Genomic DNA, 24,629 nt, shown 5'->3' on the forward strand with positions numbered 1-24,629 from the left:
ACTATGGTGGTCATGGACTTACCCTCTGAAATGTTAAGTCCTCAGTAAATGTGGGGTATTGGGCTATGCACAGACAGGCTGGTCTCCAGTTGAGCTGAGTTCTGAACCCCGAAGTCATAATTCACCAACATGACACGGTAGGCGTTCCCTTATGCTCCTGGAACTCTGGCTCCTGCCTAAGTTACCATCCCCCACAGCCTCCACAAGAGAAGCATGGCTAGAAGTTGTGTAGACAATGGCCCAAGCTTCTGACCTTCAGGCTAAACTCCTCCCCAGTTACCTAGCAACAGTAAAGACCATAAAACGGGCTGTTCAGCCCCACCTTGCTCTCTTAGCTCTCTCTTACTCCTTTGTTCTCTTACCTCTCACTTCTCTCACTCCTCTCTCCTCTTCCCTTTCTCTTTGTCTTCTCTCCTCTCTCCCTCTTACTATCTCCTTCTCTCTAGCCTTTCCTCCTCCTCCTTCTCTCTCTCTCTCCCTCTCCTTCTCCCCTCTCTTTCTACCTTCTCTCTTTCCCCCTGCATTTCTATAATAAAGCTCTAAAACCATAGAATGTCTTTGCTCATCAAGGCCTACTGCGCTTGGAGGATGGAACAGGCTTTCTCCTAATGAGCCGTTTCTAATCTCCCGTTAGAAGGCCTTCCTGTGCTCCAGTCAAGATCTGCTGCACTCACTCTGGTTGGTGCTGGGAACCTCTTCCCTCATCCCTTTCTCCTATAACTCTGGTGGCTTTAGCAAAGTAGCTCCGGGGTTCCCAAGTAGGGTTGCCCTTGGCCACCCCCTGAAGAGTGGATCAGAGGCTTGAATGCCCACCCAGGAATGGGTGGAAAGTGTATGGCAGCTCTCCCACGCCTGAAAGACCAGAGAATAGGTAAAACTCTGGCAGGGTGTGGGTCTTCCCCTTCTCCCTCTCCCCTGGGCCCCCTTTCTTGTTCCCAACAAATAAACTTTTCTAGTGTATACAAAATTCTAATAAATGCACTGAAAAAATCTGGAAGAAAACATCAAAATCAACTTTCAAAACTCTAGAAATTAGCCAAAGACTTGAAGTAACTTCTGCTCATTTGTTCAATGTGAGTGGTTGAATTAAAATAGTGAGCTTCTTGTGTGTTCATTTTCCCCATTCCAACATCACTGTCTCCTCCAGTTTTACAAACTGTTACTTTACAAACCAACAGTTTAGAATCGTGTTGAAACCCCAGGGCCTAGCAAACATTGAAGGAGATGAAATAGAGTTAAAGCAACTTCAAATACTCATTCTCGCAGAGTTAGCATTAATTGACTTGCCTGGCTACTACTTCACATTGTGTTCTAATCAAAAAAAAAAAAAAAAAAAAAAAAACAAGAAAAAGAAAAAAAAAGACCCACACTGGCACACACCCAAGGAAGCTATAGTAAAGTTCATCACATTCGCTAACTATTGGTAACATTTGATTGATGAGGCTACTGGCCTTTTTGTTTTTCTCTACTTTCTACCATATAGTAAATGTATAAATGAAATCAAAGAAAGTGACATTAAAGAAAAAGTATTATATTGAAAACTTTTAGCTAGTATTTATCAGTTACATGCTGTATTAATAACTTGAATAGGAGTTTAATTTATTTTTACATCTCCTAACTCTGTAATACTTTATGGGGAAAACATTTGAAATGTAAATAAAGAAAATATCCAAGAAAAAAGTATTTTTATTGTTAAATTCCTCTATAGCTCAGGATGTAGAATATTTTGAAGTATTTATTGGTCACTTGTGTTTCTAATTTTGAGCACTGCTTCAACTGCTCATTGGCTGATTTACTGTCTGCAGTATACCTGGTTAAGACCTTCTCCCATTTCATATAATCTCTCTCTATTCTGTTGATAAATTCTTTTGCTGTGCAGAAGTTTTAAACTTTGTTTAATCCTATCAATTCTTGGGTCTATTTAGTATGCTATTGGGGTTCTAGTCAGAAAGCTGTTGCCTATAACTATGTCTCAAGGTTTGCCTTATGTTTTACATTAACAGTTTTAGTATTTACACGTTTAAATTAAGGATTTTGATCCATTTTTTAATATTTCCAAAGTGGATCTAACTTATTTTTTGTAGCTAATTGTCCAGGTTTGCTGGTGCCATTTATTGAATGAGACATCTTTTTTCAGTAATGTATTAAATATATCTGTTAATAATTAGATGTACACAACTGTGTGGATTTACTCTGGGATTATCTATTATGTTGCATTTGTCTAGAGAATTTGTTTTTGTGACATTACCATGCTGTCTTTTGTCACTCTAGTTCTGACATATATTTTGAGGACAGGAAAAATTATAATTCTGACTGTGCCTTTTCTGCTTCAACTCGCTTTGTCTCTGTATGGTACTTTGTGTCTCCATATGAATTTTAAGATTACTTTCTTTTTTAGTTTTGTGAAGAATATCACCAAAATTCTGAATAGGATAGCATTGAATTTACAGCTTACTTACTTTTGATAGTATAGCCATCTTTTAAATATTAATTACTTCAATCCAGGAGTGTGGAAATTCTTTCCACTATATAATATCTTTCTTAAAGAATTTTCAGCATCTTAAAATTTCCTTGTAGAGGTCTTTTACCTTATTAAATTGTTTGATTTTTCTTTACTTTTAGTTCTATTACGAATGGGATGTTTTTCCAAATTTCACTCTTAATGTTTGTTATTGGCATATATAAAGTCTACCTGTTTTTGTATGTTGATTGTGTGTACTGTAACATTATTGAGAGTGTTTATCAAATCTAAAAGGTTTTTTGGTTGAGTCCTTGGGTCTTTTAGTAGTATCATGTTTTCTGTAAATAGGGATAGTATAACATCTTCCTAACCAACAGTGTCCCCTTTACATTTTTGTCTTGTTTTAATTTCTCTAAGCTAAGACTTTAGCCTCTATACTGAATTGAAATGAAGAGAATGAGCACTTCATCTCAATCTGAACTTTGGTTGAAATGCTTTCATTTTTTCTTGTTATAGTATAATGTGAACTACAGGTTTGTTATATGCAGCCTTTATGCTGGAATATGTTGTAGTTTATTCAGGGCTTTTATTATGAAGACATACTGAGCATTGTTATATGACTCTTCTTTGTTAAGAAGATTAGATGATTTTTATTTTTAAATCCATTAATATGATGTGTTACATTTATTGATTTGTGTATTTTGTATCCCTTGGGTGAAACTATCTCTGTCAAGATGTATCATCTTCTTAACTCAATTCTGAAATAAATTGATCAGTAATTTTTGAGATTTTTTTATATGTTAATAAGATTATGTTGTAGTAACTCCCCTTTCATCTCTAATTTTATTAATTTGGGCCTTTCTCTATATCTTTGGTTTGGTTTGCCAGTCTTTTTAATATTTCCAAAGGAAAAAACACTGCTTTTTGTCTCTATTAATTTCTGCCATGACTTTCATTGTTCCTTGCCATCCTCTGCATTTGTTTGACTTTTTATTTTTATTTTTTTAGAGCCTTGAGTTACATCACTAGGTTTTTTATTTGAGGTCTTTTTTTTTAAATGAGCACGTATAATTATAGTCTTTCTTGATAGGCTGTGCTCTCATTTTCATTTGATTTTGTGATTATCAAAGTCCCCCTTTAATTTCTACTGTAGTATATTATTTGGTTTCCAAGTATTTTATAATTTCTGAGGTTGATTTTACTATTTATTTGAAGTTTAATTCCATTGTGGTTTGATGAGAGGCAAGGAATTATTTTATTCCTTTTTTTGCATTTGTTAAGGATATATATATATATATATATATATATATATATACAAATATATACATATATAGTTTCTATATTTCAATGGACATTAACTCAGAGAGTCCTTAACTGGTCAATGTCCAGAAAATAAGAGAGTGTAGTATGTTCAGCCTTGAATGGGTTTTAGTCCTATCCCCAAGGCTCAGGAATCTTTGAGAAAGAGGGGGCAGAATATTTTAAGAGCTAAAAGTGGTGGATACCTATAGAGGAATTTCAATCCAGCAACATGGCTGTTCTGACAAGGGATCACAGCCAAAGATATGATCTGGCCCAAATGCAGACAAGCCCTTAATTATAGTATGATCTGGCTCAAACACACATGCCCATTGTGTACACCTTTAATCCCAAACAATGAAGGTAAGGTTAGCTTGGAGAATGAAACAGCCATGTTTGAAAGTGATGTCTTATTGAGGAGTAGACAAAGTGATGAATCAGAGAAAGATTTGACAGAATAAGTCAGAGATAGGATAAATCCAATTCACATGAGAACAACACAGGAAATAGAGACTATTTAGAGAGAGAAAAATAGAGAAGGAGGGGGGATACAGAGAGAGACAATGAGATAAACAAAGACACACTCACAGAAAGAAAGTAGATGAGTGGTTTATATATAGCAATTTTTTTTCTGAAACAGTTTTACAGACACAGGTTGCAGAGAGAATGAACCAGACACAGGTGAAGACAGAACAAGCCAAAGAATAACAAGAAACCAGAAGATTGGAACAGATTGCCAAGGTTTGTATAGGGCAAGCAAAGCAATTCAGTCAGAAGCTGGGAAAAGCTGGATTGGATCAGTCAGCTTGGAATATTAGATTGTATGGAGGCTAAAAGTGTCTAGGCTCAGGACAAGGGATAGTTAGAAGAGAGAAGGAAAGGCTCTGGCTCAGCCCAAGCTTTGTATTCATACAACTTAGGTATGACTCTCATCATATCAATTCATCTGAGGAAATAAAGATGGCATTCATAGATAACACCAAGAAACTATGTTTTCCAGATACTAAAGGACATATATATATATATATATATATATATTCACTGTAATTGTGAAAGCTTGCACAAAATTTGCACAAGATTGAGCCAGACAAATTCTAGCATAGAGGGTGTAAGGTGAGCATGAAATATCACCATTAGGTGAGGAACTACTGATATTTAATAGTTGCTAGGAGAGAGTTAGTTTTGTGTAATGATGTGACTCCCTAGTAGGTTAGCCATACTCCAGGACTGGTTCTATTCCCAAGATTTCATGGGCAAAACAAAATAGACTCAGTGGGGAAAAGAACAAAAACTTAATTTTTGTGTGTGTTTTGTTTTTTTGTTTTTTGAGACAGGGTTTCTCTATATAGCCCTGGCTGTCCTGGAACTCACTTTGTAGACCAGGCTGGCCTCGAACTCAGAAATCCGCCTGCCTCTGCCTCCCAAGTGCTGGAATTAAAGGCGTGCACCACCACGCCCGGCCAAAAACTTAATTTTTATTTTTACTTTTTTCTCTCTCTTTAAACCTACAAGTCCTTTGTAGATATAATGTCTTGATTCTGTGTTTTCATGGGATCTTGAGTGTGTGAACTTCTCCACATTTATATCTGTTTCTCATGCCTTTTGGGATTTTTTCCATCTGTTTGTTTGTTTTGTTCTATTCTGCTGTGTTTGTGTTTTATTTTATTATTGTCACTTAGATGTCTGTTTGTTACCTAATCAGAGACAGAAAGGGGATTGATCTGGATGGGAGAGGAGGTGGGGAGGAACTGGGAGGAGCAGAGGGAGAGAAAACCTAATAAGGCTATACTGTATGAAAAAAAATATTTTAAATAAAACAAAAAAAAAAAAACAGAAAAAATCAGAGATATTAATGTGGACCTCTCAAATCAACATCTTCCTCAATTAACTCCATTTTATCATTCAAAATAAGTGTGTGTGTGCACTGAAAAAAATAGACTGAATTTTGGTGAAGATTCAAAAAAAAAAAAGGGAAATCTCAAAGTTGCTGCTAGTAGACAGGGGGAGAGGGTAGTCATAGGAAAAGTTGGAGGGTTTAATATGATCAAAATACACTATAAATTTGTATACAAATTTAATAGGAACACTAATGGAAGAGTGAGGGGAAGAAATGAAGGAGCTGAAATGGATAGTAACCACATAGGAAGAACAATAGTATCAACTAACCAGATCCCTCAAAGTTCCCAGGGACTAAGTCACAAATCAAAGAGCATACATGGGCCTGTCCTTGGCTCCCACCACATATGTAGCAGAAAACTGCCTTATTTGCCCTCAGTGGGAGGGGATGCGCTTGGCCTTGTGGAGGTTTGATACCCCAGAGAAGGGGAATTCTAGAGGGGTGAGGTGGGAGTGGGTGAGTGAGTGGTGGAGCACCCTCATAGAGGTAAAGGGGAGTAGGGTGAGGTGGAGGGTTCATGGAGGCGGGACTGGGAAGGGAGACAACATTTAAAATGTAAATAAAATAATTAATAAAAAGAATTTAATAATATTTTTAAAAACAGTACTTAGAGTTGAGTTTAATAAAGTGCTCCAAAAAACCTTTAAGGAATTAAAGTTCATCCTTTAAACTATATGTATGAATATTCATAAAGAAATATTCATATTTATAATTAATATTTTATAGGGAGTATTATAGGCAAGAGGCAATCCCAAGCTTATATGTGAGCACAAATTTACCTACATAAAACTTTTAAAAACATATCAAAACATAAATAATTGCTGCAGATATAGAAATAAATACAACACAATAAATTATTAGCTGAAAAAGATTGTATATTCCCTATTTGTTAAATGAACTATTATGTAGTTATCTGTTAAACCAAGCTCATCTATGATATAATTTATCTCTGAAGTTTCTTTGGCAATTTTTGTGTTCAATTTAGATGGATGGCTGGATTTTGAAGTTTTCCACAAGGTATTATTTCAGAACCTCCTTGGTGTTTTTACCCCTACTGATAATTTAATGAAATTAGGGACTCTTGAGACTTGGTACATGAACATGTACAGCAGTTTTATCCCTTGGGGTTGAAGTCTACATTATGAGATATAAGAACTATTATTCTAATTTGTTTTAACTTCCATTTGTTGGTTTGATTTTTATACATAGACTCAGTTTTCCTGTTTATGTGAGTTGTTTTTTCTTTGTTAGACAAGAGATAGCAGAAACTTATTTTCTAATCCATTTACTTCTGTGTTTTTATTTGGTGAGTTGAAGGTATTTTCATCCAAGACTACTGTTGAGAAGTGTTTGCTATTATAAATGCTTTTGCTGGTTGTTCTAGTTGTTTGGTTTATTGGTAGGCTTTTCATCCTCCCTGGTAGCATTGGATGTTTGCTAATTTGCTGTTTTGAACATGATTAATTTCTTCCTGGTTCATTTCTCTCATCCATTGCTTTCATGAAATGTATTCAAGTCTGTGTTTGTGGGTCATGGAGTAGCATAACCTATGCAAGTATTGAAATATTCTTATTTTTCCATCAATTTTAATAGATAACTTTGACAGGTATAATTGTCTTGATTGACAATTATTTATGCTCAGGTCTTGAAATATATTATTGCATGTGTTCCTTGCTTTTATAGTTACTGATGTCTCTGCCTCCACGAACTGGCACTTTTTACTAATAGCTTAAGTTCTATGTCTTTACACTGTAGTTTTGACATCTTGACTATGATATGTTGTAGAAGAAGCTTCTCTGATCATGTTTATTTGCGGGTTTAAATACTTAGATACGTTTTGTTCTTTAGGTTTATGAAATTCTCAGGTATAGTTCATTGACTAAGTTGTCCAAAACTCTTGACTTTATATCAGATACTTCTAGCCTATGTATTCTTAGATTCAGTCTCTAGAATATATGTCAGACTTTGGAAGTTTTGGTCATATTCAATTATTTTCTTTATATGTGTGTATATTTATTATTGCCTTGATATTGTCCTCCATCATTAAAATTCATTATTGTCCCCTGATCTTATCTGTTAATGGGGGTTTTGCTGGTGGGATGGCTGGATATATATGGAATTAACTAATACCCAATCAACTACATACACTTATGAGGGATGTTTTCCTAATCATTTGGAGTGGATAACCCACCTTTATTCCAGGTCTTTTGAGGTGGAAATATCCACCTTTATTCTGGACCATACATTTTGTTGGCACCCTATATAAAAAAGGAAGCTTTGCCCTTTCCTTGCTTGACCTCACTCTTGTTTGCAAGTTTTTTTTTTTCATTTTCTTTTTTTTTTCCCTGGCATTAGAGCCTACTTCTAGTTTCTGGTGTGTACTTAAGAACAGCTCAGAATTCTAGCCATGTGAACTGAACCACTTCTAGATTTTTGAACTTTTCATTGCCAGACAGTATTTGTTGGATGAGCTGGACAACAGCCTGTAAGCCACTGTAATTAATAATAAGTCCCCTTCACACACACACACACACACACACACACACACACACACACACACACAGAATACATAACACACATATATATGCATGCATGCATACATACATACATATCCATTCCATTAGTTATATTTCTCTAGAGAATCCTGACTAATGCAGATGTGGTTTTTAAATTTGTTTAATTGATTCATTTTGTGAATTTCTTTCTTTCTTTCTTTCTTTCTTTCTTTCTTTCTTTCTTTCTTTCTTTCTTTCTTTCTCTCTCTCTCTCTCTCTCTCTCCCTCTCTCTCTCTCTCTCTCTCTCTCTCTCTCTCTCTCTCTCTCTCTCTCCTCCCTCCCTTCCTTCCCTTCCCTTCCCTTTCCCTTTCCCTTTCCCTTTCCCTTTCCCTTTCCCTTTCCCTTTCCCTTTCCCTTTCCCTTTCCCTTTCCCTTCCCCTTCCCCTTCCCCTTCCTTCCTTCCTTCCTTCCTTCCTTCCTTCCTTCCTTCCTTTCTTTCTCTCTTTTTTTGAGCATTCCAGTTTCCTTGCTGAATCCTTCTCTCCCATGTTCATTTGAGTCTCCTTTTTGGTTATTGAGATGGTTATTATCAATTTTAAACTTGAGAAAGTCTAAAATCACCTGAAAATTTGGTCTCTGGGCATGCCTGTGGGCGATTTCTTGGGTTAACTGAGGTGGGAAGACCATCAATTGTGGATGGCACTATTTTCTGTGATAGGATCTTGGACTCTGTAAAAAAGGAGAATGTGCTCCAGGTCCATCCATTTGGCTAGGAATTTCATAAATTCATTCTTTTTAATAGCTGAGTAGTGTACCCCGGAGCTTTTGACTATAGCTGCATATGTATCAAAAGATGGCCTAGTTGGCCATCACTGGAAAGAGAGGCCCATTGGACACACAAACTTTATATGCCCCAGTACAGGGGAACGCCAGGGCCAAAAAATGGGAATGGGTGGGTAGGGAAGTGGGGGGCGCTATGGGGGACTTTTGGGATAGCATTGGAAATGTAACTGAGGAAAATACGTAATAAAAAATATTTTAAAAAAAGGAGAATGTGAGCTGAGCACACATATTCATCACTTTCTGCTTCTTGATTGATTATAGATGCAATGTGACCAGCTGTGTAAAGTTTATGCTGCTGTGAGTTCCCCAGCACAGTGGAAAGTAACCTTGAACTGTGAGCCCAAATAAACCCTTTCCAAGGTTTTTGTTGTTGTTGTTGGTGGTGGTGGTGGTGGTCAGAGTATTTTCATTACACCACCATGAAGAGCAACTAAGACAGACTATTGATATCAGAAATGAAGCTATAGCTGACATAATTTTTTTGTCGTCCCTATCCTTTTTAAACTAGTTTTTGGGAACCATGTGGAAAGGTTTGGAAGGCCATTGGAATGGTATTATCACATCTTAATGGGCAATTTTAATGGCATCTTGAATGACAAAAATGCTGAGAGAAGTATGGCCCTGCTCACAAAGTTTCAGAAGAGAACAATGACTCCATCAAAATTTAGCATATCGTTCATTCGTGTGATATTTTGGGAAAGTATATGGTTTCATTATTCTCTCATCTTAAGTTCAGTGAAGTTCTATTTGAATATAATGAATGAATTTGTTTGGCAGAAGAAAAAGAGAAACCTTTGATAAACTGAGACAACAGGAAAGGTGTCCTGAGCACAAAATCCCTATCATGAGAGTTTCCGTCTTGTGAAGATACAAATTCATGTAAAGAAAGAAAGCCTTAATTGAAGAGGTTCCTTGCTCATCAAAGGCAACTGCATAAGGAATTGTTTCCTCAAGGTCAGCACACAGAAGCTGAGGCTCAAGGAGACTAGCCTTCATCTCAAGTGGACAGCATACCTTGGCAACAACATCTATATAGTTTTGATTTTGCAGAAATTGGGAGATAAAGGATTAAATGGATCGTGGAGTTCTGTTCCACAATTTCAGAGCATAAACGAGAGTAGGCAATGTGTGGTAGTATTGAAATTCTTCCAAGTAGTCTCTGAGAAGCCATTGTGTGATGCTATAAAGGTGAAACCTAAGTTGCAATGGAGACTTCAGGATACTGTAGCTTATAGGACTATGGGATGGATGTCTGTTAAGGAAAGCTGGGGAAGGGAGTAGAGCCGGTCTAAAAGAGGCTGTTTTTCACAGGTAGAAGATCTGGAGTCACAGGGTTGCTTAAGCTCTTTGTACCCCAGCCAATTTCATTATAAGCTCCAGATGCTTGGCCTGGAGCTATGAGACTTGATATTGGTAGTGCTGAATTTTCTTGTTGCTTGTTTATTCTGTGCCATTGTATATTTGAGGAATGTGACTTTTTATTTTATAGAATGCTTATAGTTAAAAGTTTGCTCTGTGTCTTAGGTGAGATATTAATTTTGGATTTTTAAACTGTTGTAATTGTTAAAAAACTGGAGAATTTTAAAGTTGGGCTGTATTTTATATTATGAAATGAACATGAGTAGAACATGGGAACAAGGAGTGGCAGGTTATGATTTAAATCTGTTCTAGATTTATTTAATTTTATGTTTATGCATGCATATATTTGCATGCCTGCTGCCTGTGAGAATCAGAAGAGAGTACTGAATGCCCTAGAAATAGATTATCAAATGGTTGTGAACTACTAAGTTTGTGCTGGGAACTGAACCAGGTCCTCTGCAAGAGTAACAAGAGTTCTTAACCCACTGTGTAATCTCTCTTGTACAGTGAAGGAAGGTTATAATCTAAAGGGTTGTGTTTGAGTTTCAAGTTGACTGTAGATAGAATTGATAGCTAATATTAATTGTCAACTTGATGAAATCTATAATAATCTGGGAGAAACCTGCCTGTAGGTAAGATGATTTTTATTAGGTTAATTGACGTGCGAAGATCCACCCTTGGTAAGTGGCAAAATTGCTGTTGCTGTAGAGTTGAACCAATTATTTAGGATTATAGCTCAATGGTATTTTAGATGTGATATCTTCTCACAATTCACTCAATCATTCATTCATTTCTTTCTTTTTTCTCTCTCATCCCTTTTTCTTTCTTCTCTCCCTCCCTTCCCTCCTTTCTTTCCTTCCTATCCCTTTCCTTCTCTTTCTTCTACTCTTCTATCCCCTTCCCTCTTTCCTTCTTTCTTGCCTTCCTTCCTCCCTCTTTTCTTCTTTGTTGCCTGGCTCCCTACATCTCTCTCCCTTCTTTTCTCCTTCCTTTCTCTTCTCCCCACCCCTCTTTTGCTCCATGTTCTTACAATATATCCTGGCTAGCCTGTAACTTACCATGTATTCCAGGCTGAACTTGTGGCAATCCTCCTACCTTTACCTCTCAAATGTTGGGATTATAGTCATGAACTACTGTACCTAACTTACTATCGTTTTTTTCCTCTAAATTCTGTATTGTACACCATCTAGAAATGCGAAGGAAGGCTCTGGAGATGGCTCAGTTTGTAAAGGTACATGCTACCAAGCCTAATGACTTAAGTTTAGTACTGGAACTCACAGGGTAGAAATTGTTCTCTGATGTCAATACAAACACTGTGGAGTATGTACACACACACACACACACACACACACAAAGCCTAAATGTAAAAAAAGTCATCAAGGGTGGGTGGGAGAGCACCCTCATAGACGCAGGGGGAGGGAGGATGGGATGGGGGTTTGTGGAGAGTAAACTGGGAAAGGGGATAATATTTGAAATGTAAATAAATAAAATATGCAAATAAAAACATAAAAAGTAATCAAGAAAATAAAAAGAAACCTACTTGAAACTATAGACTTCTGGGATTATTTTGTGAACTAAATAAAAATAATATTATAATAAGAATTTTATTATTTGAAAGTATCATTCTTATGCTCAACTTAACTTGACACCATCCTTTCAATAGTTGAAAAATAAAAATCTGTATCTTAAATGCCCACTTATCAGACCATTGTTAATTAACCAGAACTCCAAAGTGAAGGCAGGAAATATCAGTATACTTTTGTTATTTATTTCTCTATGGATTCTTCTATTATTAAAGAGAAATTCATATTTCACACTTAAGATTTGTTATACATAATATCTGAATTATGGTACAAATATGCTTTTTTACACTGCTGACTATAAAGTATGAGTTTTATGCATTTGATTGGTATTGATAAGTATATAAATAGTGATATTGCTTACGGTTGTTGCTTCTTGGCAGTAGTCACACCAAATCACAGGGAAATTTCTTTTCAAGGCCACAAGACATTTTGCATAAACTGAAGCACTTGCAAGTCTGTATTCTGTAAGAAAATATGGGCCTCTGAATCTGAATTCTTTCATCAACAGTAAAGTTGGAAACTCACAAATTTTGTGACAGCATTATCTACATGATTGAACAGATTGTCTAGAGATTGAACAGAGATAATATAACACATTTGAAAATGAACATTGTTATTGTCTCCCCTTCTGTCACATAGCCTATTTAGTGTATACACAGACCAATGTATTCAACTACCCTTTGTATTTTAGTTATACTGCTATTGCTTTTGCTGTATCTAGGATTTTTAGCTATATGATATTGTTTGCTGGTGCTATTTTAAGACAATTGAATTGAGCTCAACTATGCAAACAGTAGTGAGTAGCGAGTAGTGCGTATAATATGAAGAGATTGTGCCTTACTGATCTTCATTTTTGAGCATGTGTGTGCTTCTGTGTGTTGGGAGATTAGTTCTCTAAAAAATTAACTATCATAAATAACTCTTTAAGCAATTTTATTTTTTATTCACTCATATTAATGAACTTTGCTCTAAGCCTGAAATGCTCTAATTCTGTGATAAAGTGTAATGTAACTTATTATCAACAAATATTACAATTTTATAAATAAGTTTTAATTTCTTGATAAATATGAAAATGACTAAAATATATTTATTTGCCCCATAAGCCTATCCCACCTTTATTCTTTTTCCTTTAATTTCTAGGTCAGATTACATGAGTGAGTTTTAAAAATTATTGGAAAATGCACATGATAATATTTTATAAAATTATTATTGTTTCATTGATCTCAAGGAAATTTTAAGTGATTCTTCTATGAAAGTGATCAAATCTTATTTACTCATTTTGAAGGGAACTAAGTATCTGCAGGTACTATTTCCTGTTCTCAAATATTTTTATCAACAACAAATAGAATTATATCCAGTATTACAAAATGGCATAGACATGATTATCCACTATATTCATGATCATGAAATCATTAGAGAACAGGTCAGACATTTATTTGTTCTTTCAATTACATGGCATTCAAGAGAGTAATAAGCATATCAAGGGATCATTATACCTATAAAATACTAATTTCAAATATGCCAAGCCATTTCTCTCTCTAAAGGATGATATAATATTTATTTTGCTTATATATGTTAGTTTTAGCCAGGTTTTAGAAATGAAAATATTTTGATACTATTTAATATTTCTTTAATGAATATTTTAATAGTAACTGTTTTATATTTGATAAATAAATTATAGTAAAACTTTTGGTAAACTTAAGATAATATCATGTTTGGAAAGCTGTACTAATGATAAATTTATACTTAAACCATATTTCTTTATTTTTTTAAATTTCAAGACAGGGTTTTTCTGCATAGCCCTGGCACTTGCTCTGCATACCATGCTGGCCTTGAATCAGAGATCCACATGTGTTTGCCTTGCTGAGGTTAAAGTTATGCCCGCCACTGGCTGGCATATTTCTGCATCTTTAATGTCATAAATATTTGGAACTGTGTAATAATTACCTGCATTAGCAGCTGTATCTCCAAAGGATGATCCAAATGCCAACTTTATCGTCTGACAAACCCAACTGAAAAATAAAGGGGGGGAGAGCATTAGTTAGTAGAACAGCCAATAAGTATTGAGTATAATAATATTACAAGAGGTGAGAACTGTTGTTTTCTCGTTGAAACATTAAAATTTAAAAGGAAAAAGCCTTCACATCAAATGTTAATTATGCCTATTGATGATGATGATAATAATAATAATAACAACAACAACAATAATAATATAGTCACAAGTAGAATGAAAACAAAGATCATGTGAGGCAAGTACAACAATTAAAAAAGAAGCATCTTTCTGTATGATATAAGAGAAAGCTGCATGATTGAAAGTCAAATCTTCTAAGCTATGTTATCAATAAAGAAATAAATGGCTGACATATCAATAATTTTATTTATGGCCAAATTTTCATGATGGTGTATGAAAATAAAAAAAACTAAGTCATGGTTTCTTATTCTGAATATGCATGAATCATAGTTGTTTTGTCTGTTTTATTTTTCTGTTTTGAGATAGGGTTTCTCTGTGCAGCAAAGCCCTGACAGTCCTGGACTTACTTTGTAGACCAAGCCTGCCTTAAATTTACGGATATCTGTCTGCCTCTTTTTCCTGGTGTGCAGGAATTAAAAGTGAGAGTTATAGAATTAATTGTTATTCATAATACTATGAATCATAGTATTAAATTCATGGTAAATACTAGTAAGTTGAAAGTATGTAATGATACATTGGCTGATTTTAATCAGACAATATCTGTGAGCAATTGTTGCCAGACAAAAGGCATGTCACTGGATGCCTACACTAACAACAGAATAAGACAATCACTCCTTCTACTAATTTTAATGCCATTATTAATTTCCCTGAAATTCAGAAATCTGTACGTGAGTACCAAAAAAGAAAGATAGAAGTGATAAATCTGAACTGTAAATAATATTAAATGTGTTTACCAAAAATACTGTTGCCTTCATAATGTAGCATTTATGTTAGTTATGAATAGCTCAAAATTTCAAATTTAGTTTCCTTTGTTCAACTACAATTATTTACTATCATGTGGATTGACATTGAAAATATATAATTTTAGTAATTATGAATTGGACTATAACAGTAAAAACTATGCTACTAAGATTATTGTTTTTAAAGGTTCTTATTATTGATGAGATACATATACAATACAGATTTCTGTTTCTTAGTGACAGACTATAATTTAAAACTTTCTGGCTAGAATAATTCTTCAACTGATAGTGAAGAGTAAAAAAATAAAATAATGACTGCCCTGAGAACATGGGCCCTGGCCCCCGGCCAGATGGCCTAATTCCCCAGAACTTTTGGGAAAAACAACCACAAAATGTTTCAATGTCCCAGGTGCCTTGAAGACTTCCCCTATTTCCTCTCTGATCCTTCCCCTAGGTTGTGTTTTTTTTTTGCCTTTATAAGCCTGCTGGAAAATAGGGTCATGGCCAGACTCCTCTACCCCTGCGTGGTGTATGGGTCTCGACCTCAGCATGCTGGTTTGTGTGCCATTAAAACCTCGTGTGTTTACAGCAAGCTTGACTGTTGTGGCTTTCTGGGCTCATGATCCCTAAGACTTGAGTGAGGGTCTCCCTTCCGGGGTCCTACATGTGGGGGCTCATCCAGGATTTGACGACCACTCAGGAGTCATAACTTCACTTGGAGGTAAGGTGTTGTGTCTGTCTTATCTGTATTTCTGTCTGTCTGAATTCTGGGATCGCAGTTTCGGTTTTGCAGACGTTCATTTGAATCGGCACTCCAGGAGGGAGTGTGGAGTGGATAAGAATAGACGTATTCAGGTGTCCACCGTCCATTCGCCCTGGGAGATGTCCCAGGAAGATAGGAGGAGGGCCAGGGACGCCTGGCAGACCCCCATCTGGAGAATGGGGGACCGACTCCCCCCCCCCCCCGGCAATATGGGGCGGCAAGGTGTCGACAGTGTCTAGGTTCTTTTCTGGTCGACTCAGAACAGGAGACAGATTTTCTCTATTTCAGTAATTGTCTTTTGTCTTGTCTTTGTCATTTCTATTATAGATTTAGAAATGGGACAGACTGTGACGACACCCCTGACGCTAACCCTTGATCACTGGATGTACTTTAAGACTAGGGCTCATAATCTTTCTGTTGAAGTTAGAAAAAGACCTTGGCGGACGTTCTGTTCTTCAGAGTGGCCCACCTTCAGAGTGGGTTGGCCACAAGACAGGACTCTTAATCTTCTCATCATTTACGCTGTTAAGCCCATTGTCTTTCAGAACCCTGGAGGCCATCCAGATCAGGTCCCCTATATTCTGGTCTGGCAGGATCTGGTCCAAAATCCACCACCTTGGCTCAAACCTTGGACCACTGGACACAAGACGGCCATGGTGGCCATGGCGGCAAAACCGAAAGTCCCAGCTGTGGCGAGTGGTCCGCCTGCCCCTCCACATATTTATCCTGAAATTGAGGAGGTCTCTCTTTTAGATCTCCAACCACCCCCTGACCCTACCCCTGCCCTTCAACCTCTTCCTCCATCGGAGCCCCCCCCCCCAGCCTACAAAAGGGGCTGGTGATAGTGGGCCTGGGGCCAGCACCCAGAGTCGCCGGCGCTGCAGTCTAGATGGAGCCGTCCCAGAGCTGTCCTCGGTGACAGCTCTGCTGCTCTGAGCATACTTTGGCGGGCCACCCCCGGGCCCTAACGAACTTGCCCCTCTTCAGTACTGGCCGTTCTCCTCGGCCAACCTCTACAACTGAAAAACTAACCACCCTTCCTTTTCAGAAAATCTGTCTGGGCTCAGTGGCCTCCTTGAGTCCCTAATGTTCTCCCACCAACCTACGTGGGATGACTGTCAGCAGCTCTTGCAGGTCCTCTTTACCACAGAAGAGAGAGAACGCATCCTTTTAGAAGCCAGAAAGAATGTCCCGGGACCAGACAGGACCTCCACTAATCTCCCCAACCTTGTAGATGCAGCTTTTCCCTTGGCCCGCCCCAACTGGGATTTCAACACTGCGGAAGGTAGGGAGCCTCTCACTGTCTACCTCCGGACTCTAGTGGCAGGTCTCAAGGGGGCCGCACGGTGACCCACCAATTTGGCCAAGGTAAGAGAGGTTCTTTAGGGTCCAGTGGAGCCACCCTCCGTTTTCTTAGAACAGCTGAGGGAGGCTTATAGGAGATATACCCCGTTTGATCCCTCCTCGGAGGGACAGCAAGCGGCTCTAGCCATGACTTTCATTGGTCAGTCTGCCTCTGGTATTAAGAAAAAGTTGCAGAGGTTGGAGGGACTTCAGGATTATACCTTACAGGACCTAGTAAAGGAGGCTGAGAAAGTGTATCATAAGAGAGAGAGAGAGAGAGAGAGAGAGAGAGAGAGAGAGAGAGAGAGAGAGAGAGAGAGAGAGAATCGGTGTGATCGCCGCCAGGAAAGAAACTTGACTGAGATTTTGGCTGCAGTAGTAGGTAAAAGAAAGTCAGAGACAGGGCAGTCAGGGTACCTGGGCAACAGGGCAAGAAGACCTCCAGGAGGACAGAGACTCTCATTCCTTCCTTGTTATTCCTGAGTGCCCAGCCCCCCTACTCGGAAGGGATCTACTAACCAAATTAATAGCTCAAGAAAGCTCAGCTATGCTGCACCGAGGTGACCTACCTAGGATACACCCTCTGAGAAGGAAAAAGGTGGCTCACCGAAGCTGGAAAGAAGACTGTGATGCAGATCCCTTACCCCCACCACTCTGCGACAAGAGAGGCCTCCACTCCAATACACTGCTCTGCTGACATCTTGGCAAAAGAGACTGGAGTCAGAAGGGACTTGACCGAACAACCGTGGCCAGGTGTACCTAACTGGTACACGGATGGTAGCAGCTTCGTGGTAGAAGGAAAAAGGAGAGCAGGAGCAGCAGTGGTGGATGGAACACGGGTGGTCTGGGCCAGCGGTTTGCTGTAAGGAACCTCTGCTCAAAAGGTGGAACTCATAGCACTAACACAAGCACTCCAGATGGCAGAAGATAAGCCCATCAACATTTACACCATTTACCCTGACAGTCGCTATGCTTTTGCCACTGCACACATCCACGGGGCCATATACAGGCAAAGGGGCCTGCTCACTTCAACAAGAAAGGACATTAAAAACAAGGAAGAAATACTGGCCCTTTTAGAGGCCATACATCTACTACACTAAAAAAGGTGGCCATCGTCCACTGTCTTGGGCACCAGAAGGGGGGGGGGGTACTCAATCTCAAGGGGAAATCAGATGGCTGATCAGACGGCAAAGCAGGCAGCCCAAGGGGCAGTAATCTTGGTAACTGAAACCGTGCCAGATCCTCAAGCCTCGGATCCTAGTTTCAACTACCCCTTTAAGGACTGTGATAAGATTGAAGATATGACAGTGGTGGGAAAAGCCTAAATGTTTAGTCATCATGGACTGGCAAAGACTAAAGATGGGCGGATTATTCCACCCTCCAAAGAAGGACAGGACTATGTGAGGCGTATTCACCAACTAACCCATCTTGGAAGTGATAAACTTATGTGATAAGGTTAAATTCAGTAGCTGAAGAGGTAGTGAAGTCATACAAAGCTTGCACCTTGACCAATGCCACTCAGCCTTTCAAGGAGCCTGGAAAGAGGCTAAGAGGAGATAGGCTGGGGGTCTATTAGGAAGTGGACTTCACTAAAATTAAACCAGGAAAGTATGGTAACAAGTATCTCCTAGTTTTCATAGACACCTTCTCAGGATGGTTGGAAGCTTTTCCTACCAAATCAGAAACTGCTCAGATAGTGGCCAAGAAGATCCTTGAAGAAATCCTGCCTCGGTTTGGGATCCCCAAGGTAATCGGCTTGGACAACGGGCCTGCATTTGTTGCCCAGGTAAGTCAGGAATTGGCCACACAACTGGGGACTAATTGAAAATTACATTGTGCTTACAGGCCCCAGAGCTCAGGACAGGTAGAGAGAATAAATAGGACCCTAAAAGAGACCCTTACTAAATGAGCCATTGAGACCGGCGGTCGGGACTGGGTGACTCTCCTTCCGTTTGCGCTTCTCAGGGTCCGAAACACTCCCGGACGTTTCAGCCTCACCCCCTATGGGATTCTGTATGGGGGACCGCCCCCCTTAACTGAGTCAGGTGGGATATTGGATCCCAACACTGACCTTTCCTCACCCTCTGCTCTATTTACCCACTTAAAGGCCTTAGAAGTTGTCAGAACACAGATCTGGAACAAGATCAAAGAAGCCTACACACTGGGGACCATAGCAGTGCCTCACGGGTTCCAGGTCAGAGACTCGGTCTTGGTCAGATGACATCGCACTAGCACGCTTGAGCCCTGGTGGAAAGGACCTTACCTGGTGCTGTTGACTACCTCCATGGCAGTGAAGGTAGATGGGACTGCTGCCTGGAGCCACGCCTCCCATGTAAAGAAAGCACCAAACCAAGATGAGGGTGACTGGACGGTGGCAGCCACTGACAATCCTCTTAAGCTGCGCCTTCGCCGTAGCCCCAACCTTGGGTAGTAATCCTCATGCTTCCATGACCCTGACATGGGAAGTCATCTCTCAAGCCGGAGATACCGTATGGAGTACTTCAAAGGTAGCCCCCCCTTATACATGATGGCCCCCTCTGTTCCCTGAAATCTGTGCCTTGATGGCTGGATTAGACGCTTGGGACATCCCTGAAGAGTCACATGAAAAGGTGCCCCAGGGCGAGGTAATCTACCAGAAGCAGTCATATAACCAGGGGGTAAGTTCCCAGGGGCAGTACATTGCAGGTATACCAGGCTGTAGTAGTGAGTCTAAACAAAGGGGGCGCCATCAGGAGCCCTTTTATGTCTGTCTCAGGGATAGAAAAAGTAAAAAAGAGGCTCGCCAGTGTGGGGGAGCAGAGGGCTTCTTCTGTAGTCAGTGGGGATGTGAAACCACTGGTACCACTTATTGGCACCCTTCCTCTAGCTGGGATCTTATTGTAGTGTCCAGACGAAATAAGGGCCATGATTCTTTAAACATCACTTTTACTCAGAAAGGAAAAGAGGCAAAAGAAGATGGGATAAAGGGGAGGCAGTGGGGCCTAAGATTTTATGTGACAGGGACGGACCCTGATTTCACTTTTAAGGTTCGGCTGAAGATTAAAAGTCCTCCAGCCCAGTCAGTGGGGCCTAACCCCATCTTAGTTAAAAGGCCTCAGAGACCCCCTCCAAGACCTACCCTCCCTGGGCCTACTTTAGGTGGCCCTAATGACACTTCTTCTCTTGATCTAGCCCCAACCACTCCCTCGCCCTCAGACACCGAGAATCACCTGTTTAGCTTGGTACAAGGGGCATTCCTGGTCCTCAACCGTACTAATCCCAACATTACTCAGTCTTGCTGGCTGTGCTATGCCTCTAGTCCCCCCTATTATGAGGGAATCGCCCAATGAGGACCTATAATAAGACTGCAGACCATTCTCAATGCCCTTGGGGGGAAAACAGAAAACTGACTCTGGCAGCTGTCTCAGGGAGTGGACTTTGCTTGGGTCAAGTGCCACATGGCAGACAGCACCTCTGTAATTAGACCCAACATATCCAGTTTTCCGACAGTGGTCAGTACCTAGTGCCCCCCTTAGACACAGTGTGGGCTTGCAACACTGGTCTCACTCCCTGCATATCTACTTCTGTTTTTAATACTTCTAAAGATTACTGTATTCTAGTTCAGCTTGTCCCTAGACTCCTGTACCATGATGACAGCTCTTTTGTCGATGAATTCGACCATTGAGTCCACCATAAGCGAGAGCCCATTACCATGACCTTGGTGGTCCTCCTGAGTCTAAGGGTGGCGGCTGGGGTTAGCACAGGTACAACCGCCTTAATTCAGACCCCTTGATACTTTGATGAATTGCCAACTGCCATGGACACTGATCTGAGGGCCATAGAGCAGTCCATAACTAAACTAGAAGAATCCTTGAACTCCCTGTCAGAGGTAGTACTACAAAATAGGAGAGGGTTAGACCTCATTTTCCTCAAAGAAGGAGGACTTTGTGCAGCCCTAAAGGAAGAGTGTTGCTTCTATGTAGACCATTCTGGAATAATTAAAGATTCTATGTCTAAACTCAGGGACCGGTTAGACAAGGGCAGAAGGAAAGAGAAGATAGACAGAGCTGGTTTGAAAATTGGTTTAATAAGTCTCCTTGGTTTACCACCCTTGTTTCTACTCTTGCCGGTTCCCTAATCATCCTTTTGCTTTTGCTCACTTTTGGACCTTGCATTCTTAATAAGTTAGTGGCTTTTGTAAAAGACAGGGTTAGTGCTGTACAGGTAATGGTGCTCCGACAACAGTACCTGACTTTGCCGAAAGAAGAAGAGGGGTCACTCTAAGATTAGAGCTACTCACAAGAAAAAGTGGGGAAATGAAGAATAAAAAAATAAAATAATGACTGCCCTGAGAACATGGGCCCCCGCCCCCGGCCAGATGGCCTAATTCCCCAGAACTTTTGGGAAAAACAACCACAAAATGTTTCAATGTCCCAGGTGCCTTGAAGTAAATATCCACCCCCAGACTTCCCCTATTTCCTCTCTGATCCTCCCCCTAGGTTGTGTTTTTTGCCTTTATAAGCCTGCTGGAAAATAGGGTCATGGTCAGACTCCTCTACCCCTGCGTGGTGTATGGGTCTCGACCTCAGCATACTGGTTTGTGTGCCATTAAAACCTCGTGTGTTTACAGCAAGCTTGACTGTTGTGGCTTTCTGGGCTCGTGATCCCTAAGACTTGAGTGAGGGTCTCCCTTCGGGGGTCCTACAATAGTATTTAATACCTTACAAAAATAAAACATATTCTTCACAGGCCTATTAAATCAGTGATCTATAGTAATGAGACTAGAAATTTCTTTAATATTTTATAGACACATATCCTAATATCAAGATTTTATTAGACTTTTTAGCTAACATAAAAAAATAGTAGTTTAAGTTATTTTATGGACCCATGTATATAGAAAACAAGATCAAGTTGGAATTCTTGTTTCCTTTCTTAATTTCTAGTATTTGACATTTGTGACTAGTGGCTACATATTGTCGTTTGAAAATGAAATGATCCTATAGGATCATGTATTTGAACATTTAGCCCCCAGCCATCAGCACTGTTTTGGAAGTTTCAGGAGGCAAAAATTGGCTTGACAAAGTGAGTTTCTGGAATAGCCCTTGGTTTGTGATATCCAAGCTCCACTCCTTGTCTATTCTGACTCCTGACTCTGAGTGCAATGTGACCAGATTCACGTTCTTCCTGCAATGCCTTTCAACCATGATAGACTATATACTTTTAAACTGTTCCCAAAATAAAGCTTTCTTCTTTTTAGTTGCTTCTTGGCATATATATTTGGTCTCAGCAATGAGAAAAACAATACTACATTTTGGCATTGAGGAATGCAGATGTTGCCATGGTAAAGTTGATCATATGAGTGGTAGGCCTTTGGAAATGGTCTGTTGGAGGAATGTAAAAGAACTTGGAGTTCTGTGCTACCTAATCCCTAACATGCTGTAAACATAACTTGAGCTATAACTTAGGAGTTCTGACTACCAGGAGAAACATGGATAGCAGAGGCTCATCTCATGAGGTTTCAGAAAGAATAAAGACTCTATCAGAAACTGTGACAGACGACATTCCTGTTACATTTGGCCAATTATCTGGCTTCATTCTGCTTGTGCACTGTAAGATGATAAATTAATTTGTTAGGCAGAGTAAATTTCAAGACAGGATAGCATTCAGGCTATGCCATGACAATTGTTTATCCAGATCTATTATGAGTGAAGGTAACAAGTAAAGTAAAAAAAATAGTATATATGCAATTTACTGAGGTAAGGTATATGAATAAGTTTAGTTTCAGATAAGGCAGGAGTGAAAGTAATTTTAATTGTTACATTGATTGGCACAATAAAGAGAAATCTAGGCAGAGTATGGTGGTGTAAGCCTTTAATCCTGAACTCAAGAACCAAAGACAGGTAGGTGGACCTCTGTTCTAGGCCACCCTGTTCTACATAGTGAGTTCCAGGCCAGCCAGAGCTACAGAGTGAGACCCCATTTCACAGGCATAGGCACGGTGGGAGAGATAGAGAGGGGGATGGAGGATCATGGAGAGAGGGAGGGAGGGATGGTACTCTGTACTGAAATAGAAAAGTGACCAATACCTCACCTATTCAAGTTGCCAATTTATAAAAATGCAAATTCATTTGAAAGGAGTGGGCTTGAATTGAGAATGCTACTGAAGGTGTTTCTTGCTCAAAAATAAATGCTTGTGCAAGTATTTTTTTTTCAGGTTCAGCCAACATTGCCTACTACAAGGGGCTAGACTACATCATGAGTTGTCAGTAGAATTCGACAGCATTATAATTACTAGTTTTGCAGATATGAAAGATATGAATGAGTGGGTAATTAAGGCTGTTACCAAGGATATGGAAAGACATGATGCTAGGAGTTGTATGATATGGTCATATTCCCTGCAACGAGGACACTGGGTGACACCCAAGTTCCAATAGAAACCCCAGGATGCTAGAGATACCAGGATCATATGATGCATGCTGAAGAAAGCTGCAGGTATGGAGTGAAGCTGACCTTAACTAGAAGCTATGTGTGCTTCCAGTGTCATATTTGGAGGGGCACAGCTACTGGAACACATTTGAGTCCAGATGAATGTATCATGAGCTCAAAATGCTGGACATGGTATTCTGCAATTTGATAATTACCCTGTGAGTTTTCTGTCTTTCTTTTGTCAAATCTTTGTTTGCTATGTCCCCATTCTTCCTTTTTGAGATAGAGACATCTGTGACTTTATAAGATGAAACATGCAACTTATTTTTATATGACTTTATAAGAGATCACAGTTAAGAGATTACCATAAGTCTCAGAAGAATCTTTGAGATTTTACACAGTGTTGTGACTGTTTAAAGGCCGCAGGGACTTCTGAAGTTGAAACAAATATGTTTCACATTATAAGATCTCATCAGCCTATAGGGATTAGATGCGGGAAGTTTTGATCTGAATGTGAGGTATCTCCATAGGCTAATATACTTGAACATTTGGTACCCAAACAGTGGTGCTGTTTTGAAAGGTTTCAGAACCTTTAGGAAATAGAGATTTTCCAGAAGAACTGAATTACTAAAGGTCATCTTAAAATTTGATAGCCAAGACCTACTTCTTGTCTGCTTCTTGACTACAAAAACAGTGAAACCAACCACTTCCCTTCTGGTTACCTTGCTTACTCTGCCATAATGGATTCTATCCCTTCTTATACCATAATTCAAAATAAATTTCTCTTCACACAAGTTGTTTATTGACAGGTATTTTGTCACAGGAAATAATATACTACTATATAAGATAGTGTATAGAATATTTTCATGACTGTTTTATTACACAACATTGGTTAGGATTAGATTTAATATTTTGGAAAAATAAATTTTGTGCTTTATAGCTTGGTATCTGACAAAATTCAAAATTCTCATATTTCATTTGCTTCATATTTTTATTGGTATTTTCATATTTTTGGTGAACCTATCATTCCTCGATTGATGCTGTAAAAGCTAAAATTTATATTTCAAAATAATTAATGTTTAAAAATGTAATTATACTTCAAAATAATGTTTAAAAATAATTTTAAATATTAAAATATGTTGGAGAAAAATTCTAGTATCTGAGCATGTAAAAAAAGCAAGAATGTATAATACAAATTAAATTTTCTATGTATTTCCTTATATTTCTGGCTCAGAAAAATTCTGACAT

General features: G+C 39.0%; 1 protein-coding gene across 3 annotated transcripts in view; it reads right to left on the bottom strand.

Moving 5' to 3' along the window:
• Positions 1-24,629, bottom strand: part of LOC110286342 (uncharacterized) — a 343,296-nt gene that overhangs the window by 4,824 nt on the left and 313,843 nt on the right. For all 3 annotated transcript variants that reach the window (XM_085837621.1, XM_085837619.1, XM_085837618.1), the window contains 2 exons: positions 13,886-13,950; positions 12,300-12,400 (listed from right to left, as the gene is read on the bottom strand). In XM_085837621.1, coding sequence (XP_085693747.1) covers positions 12,300-12,400; positions 13,886-13,950 — 166 coding nt within the window. The remainder of the gene's footprint in view (positions 1-12,299; positions 12,401-13,885; positions 13,951-24,629) is intronic.

Source organism: Mus caroli, unplaced genomic scaffold, assembly GCF_978045245.1.
Source record: "Mus caroli unplaced genomic scaffold, Mus_caroli_1 scaffold_5, whole genome shotgun sequence".
NCBI classification, from domain to species: Eukaryota; Metazoa; Chordata; class Mammalia; order Rodentia; family Muridae; genus Mus; species Mus caroli.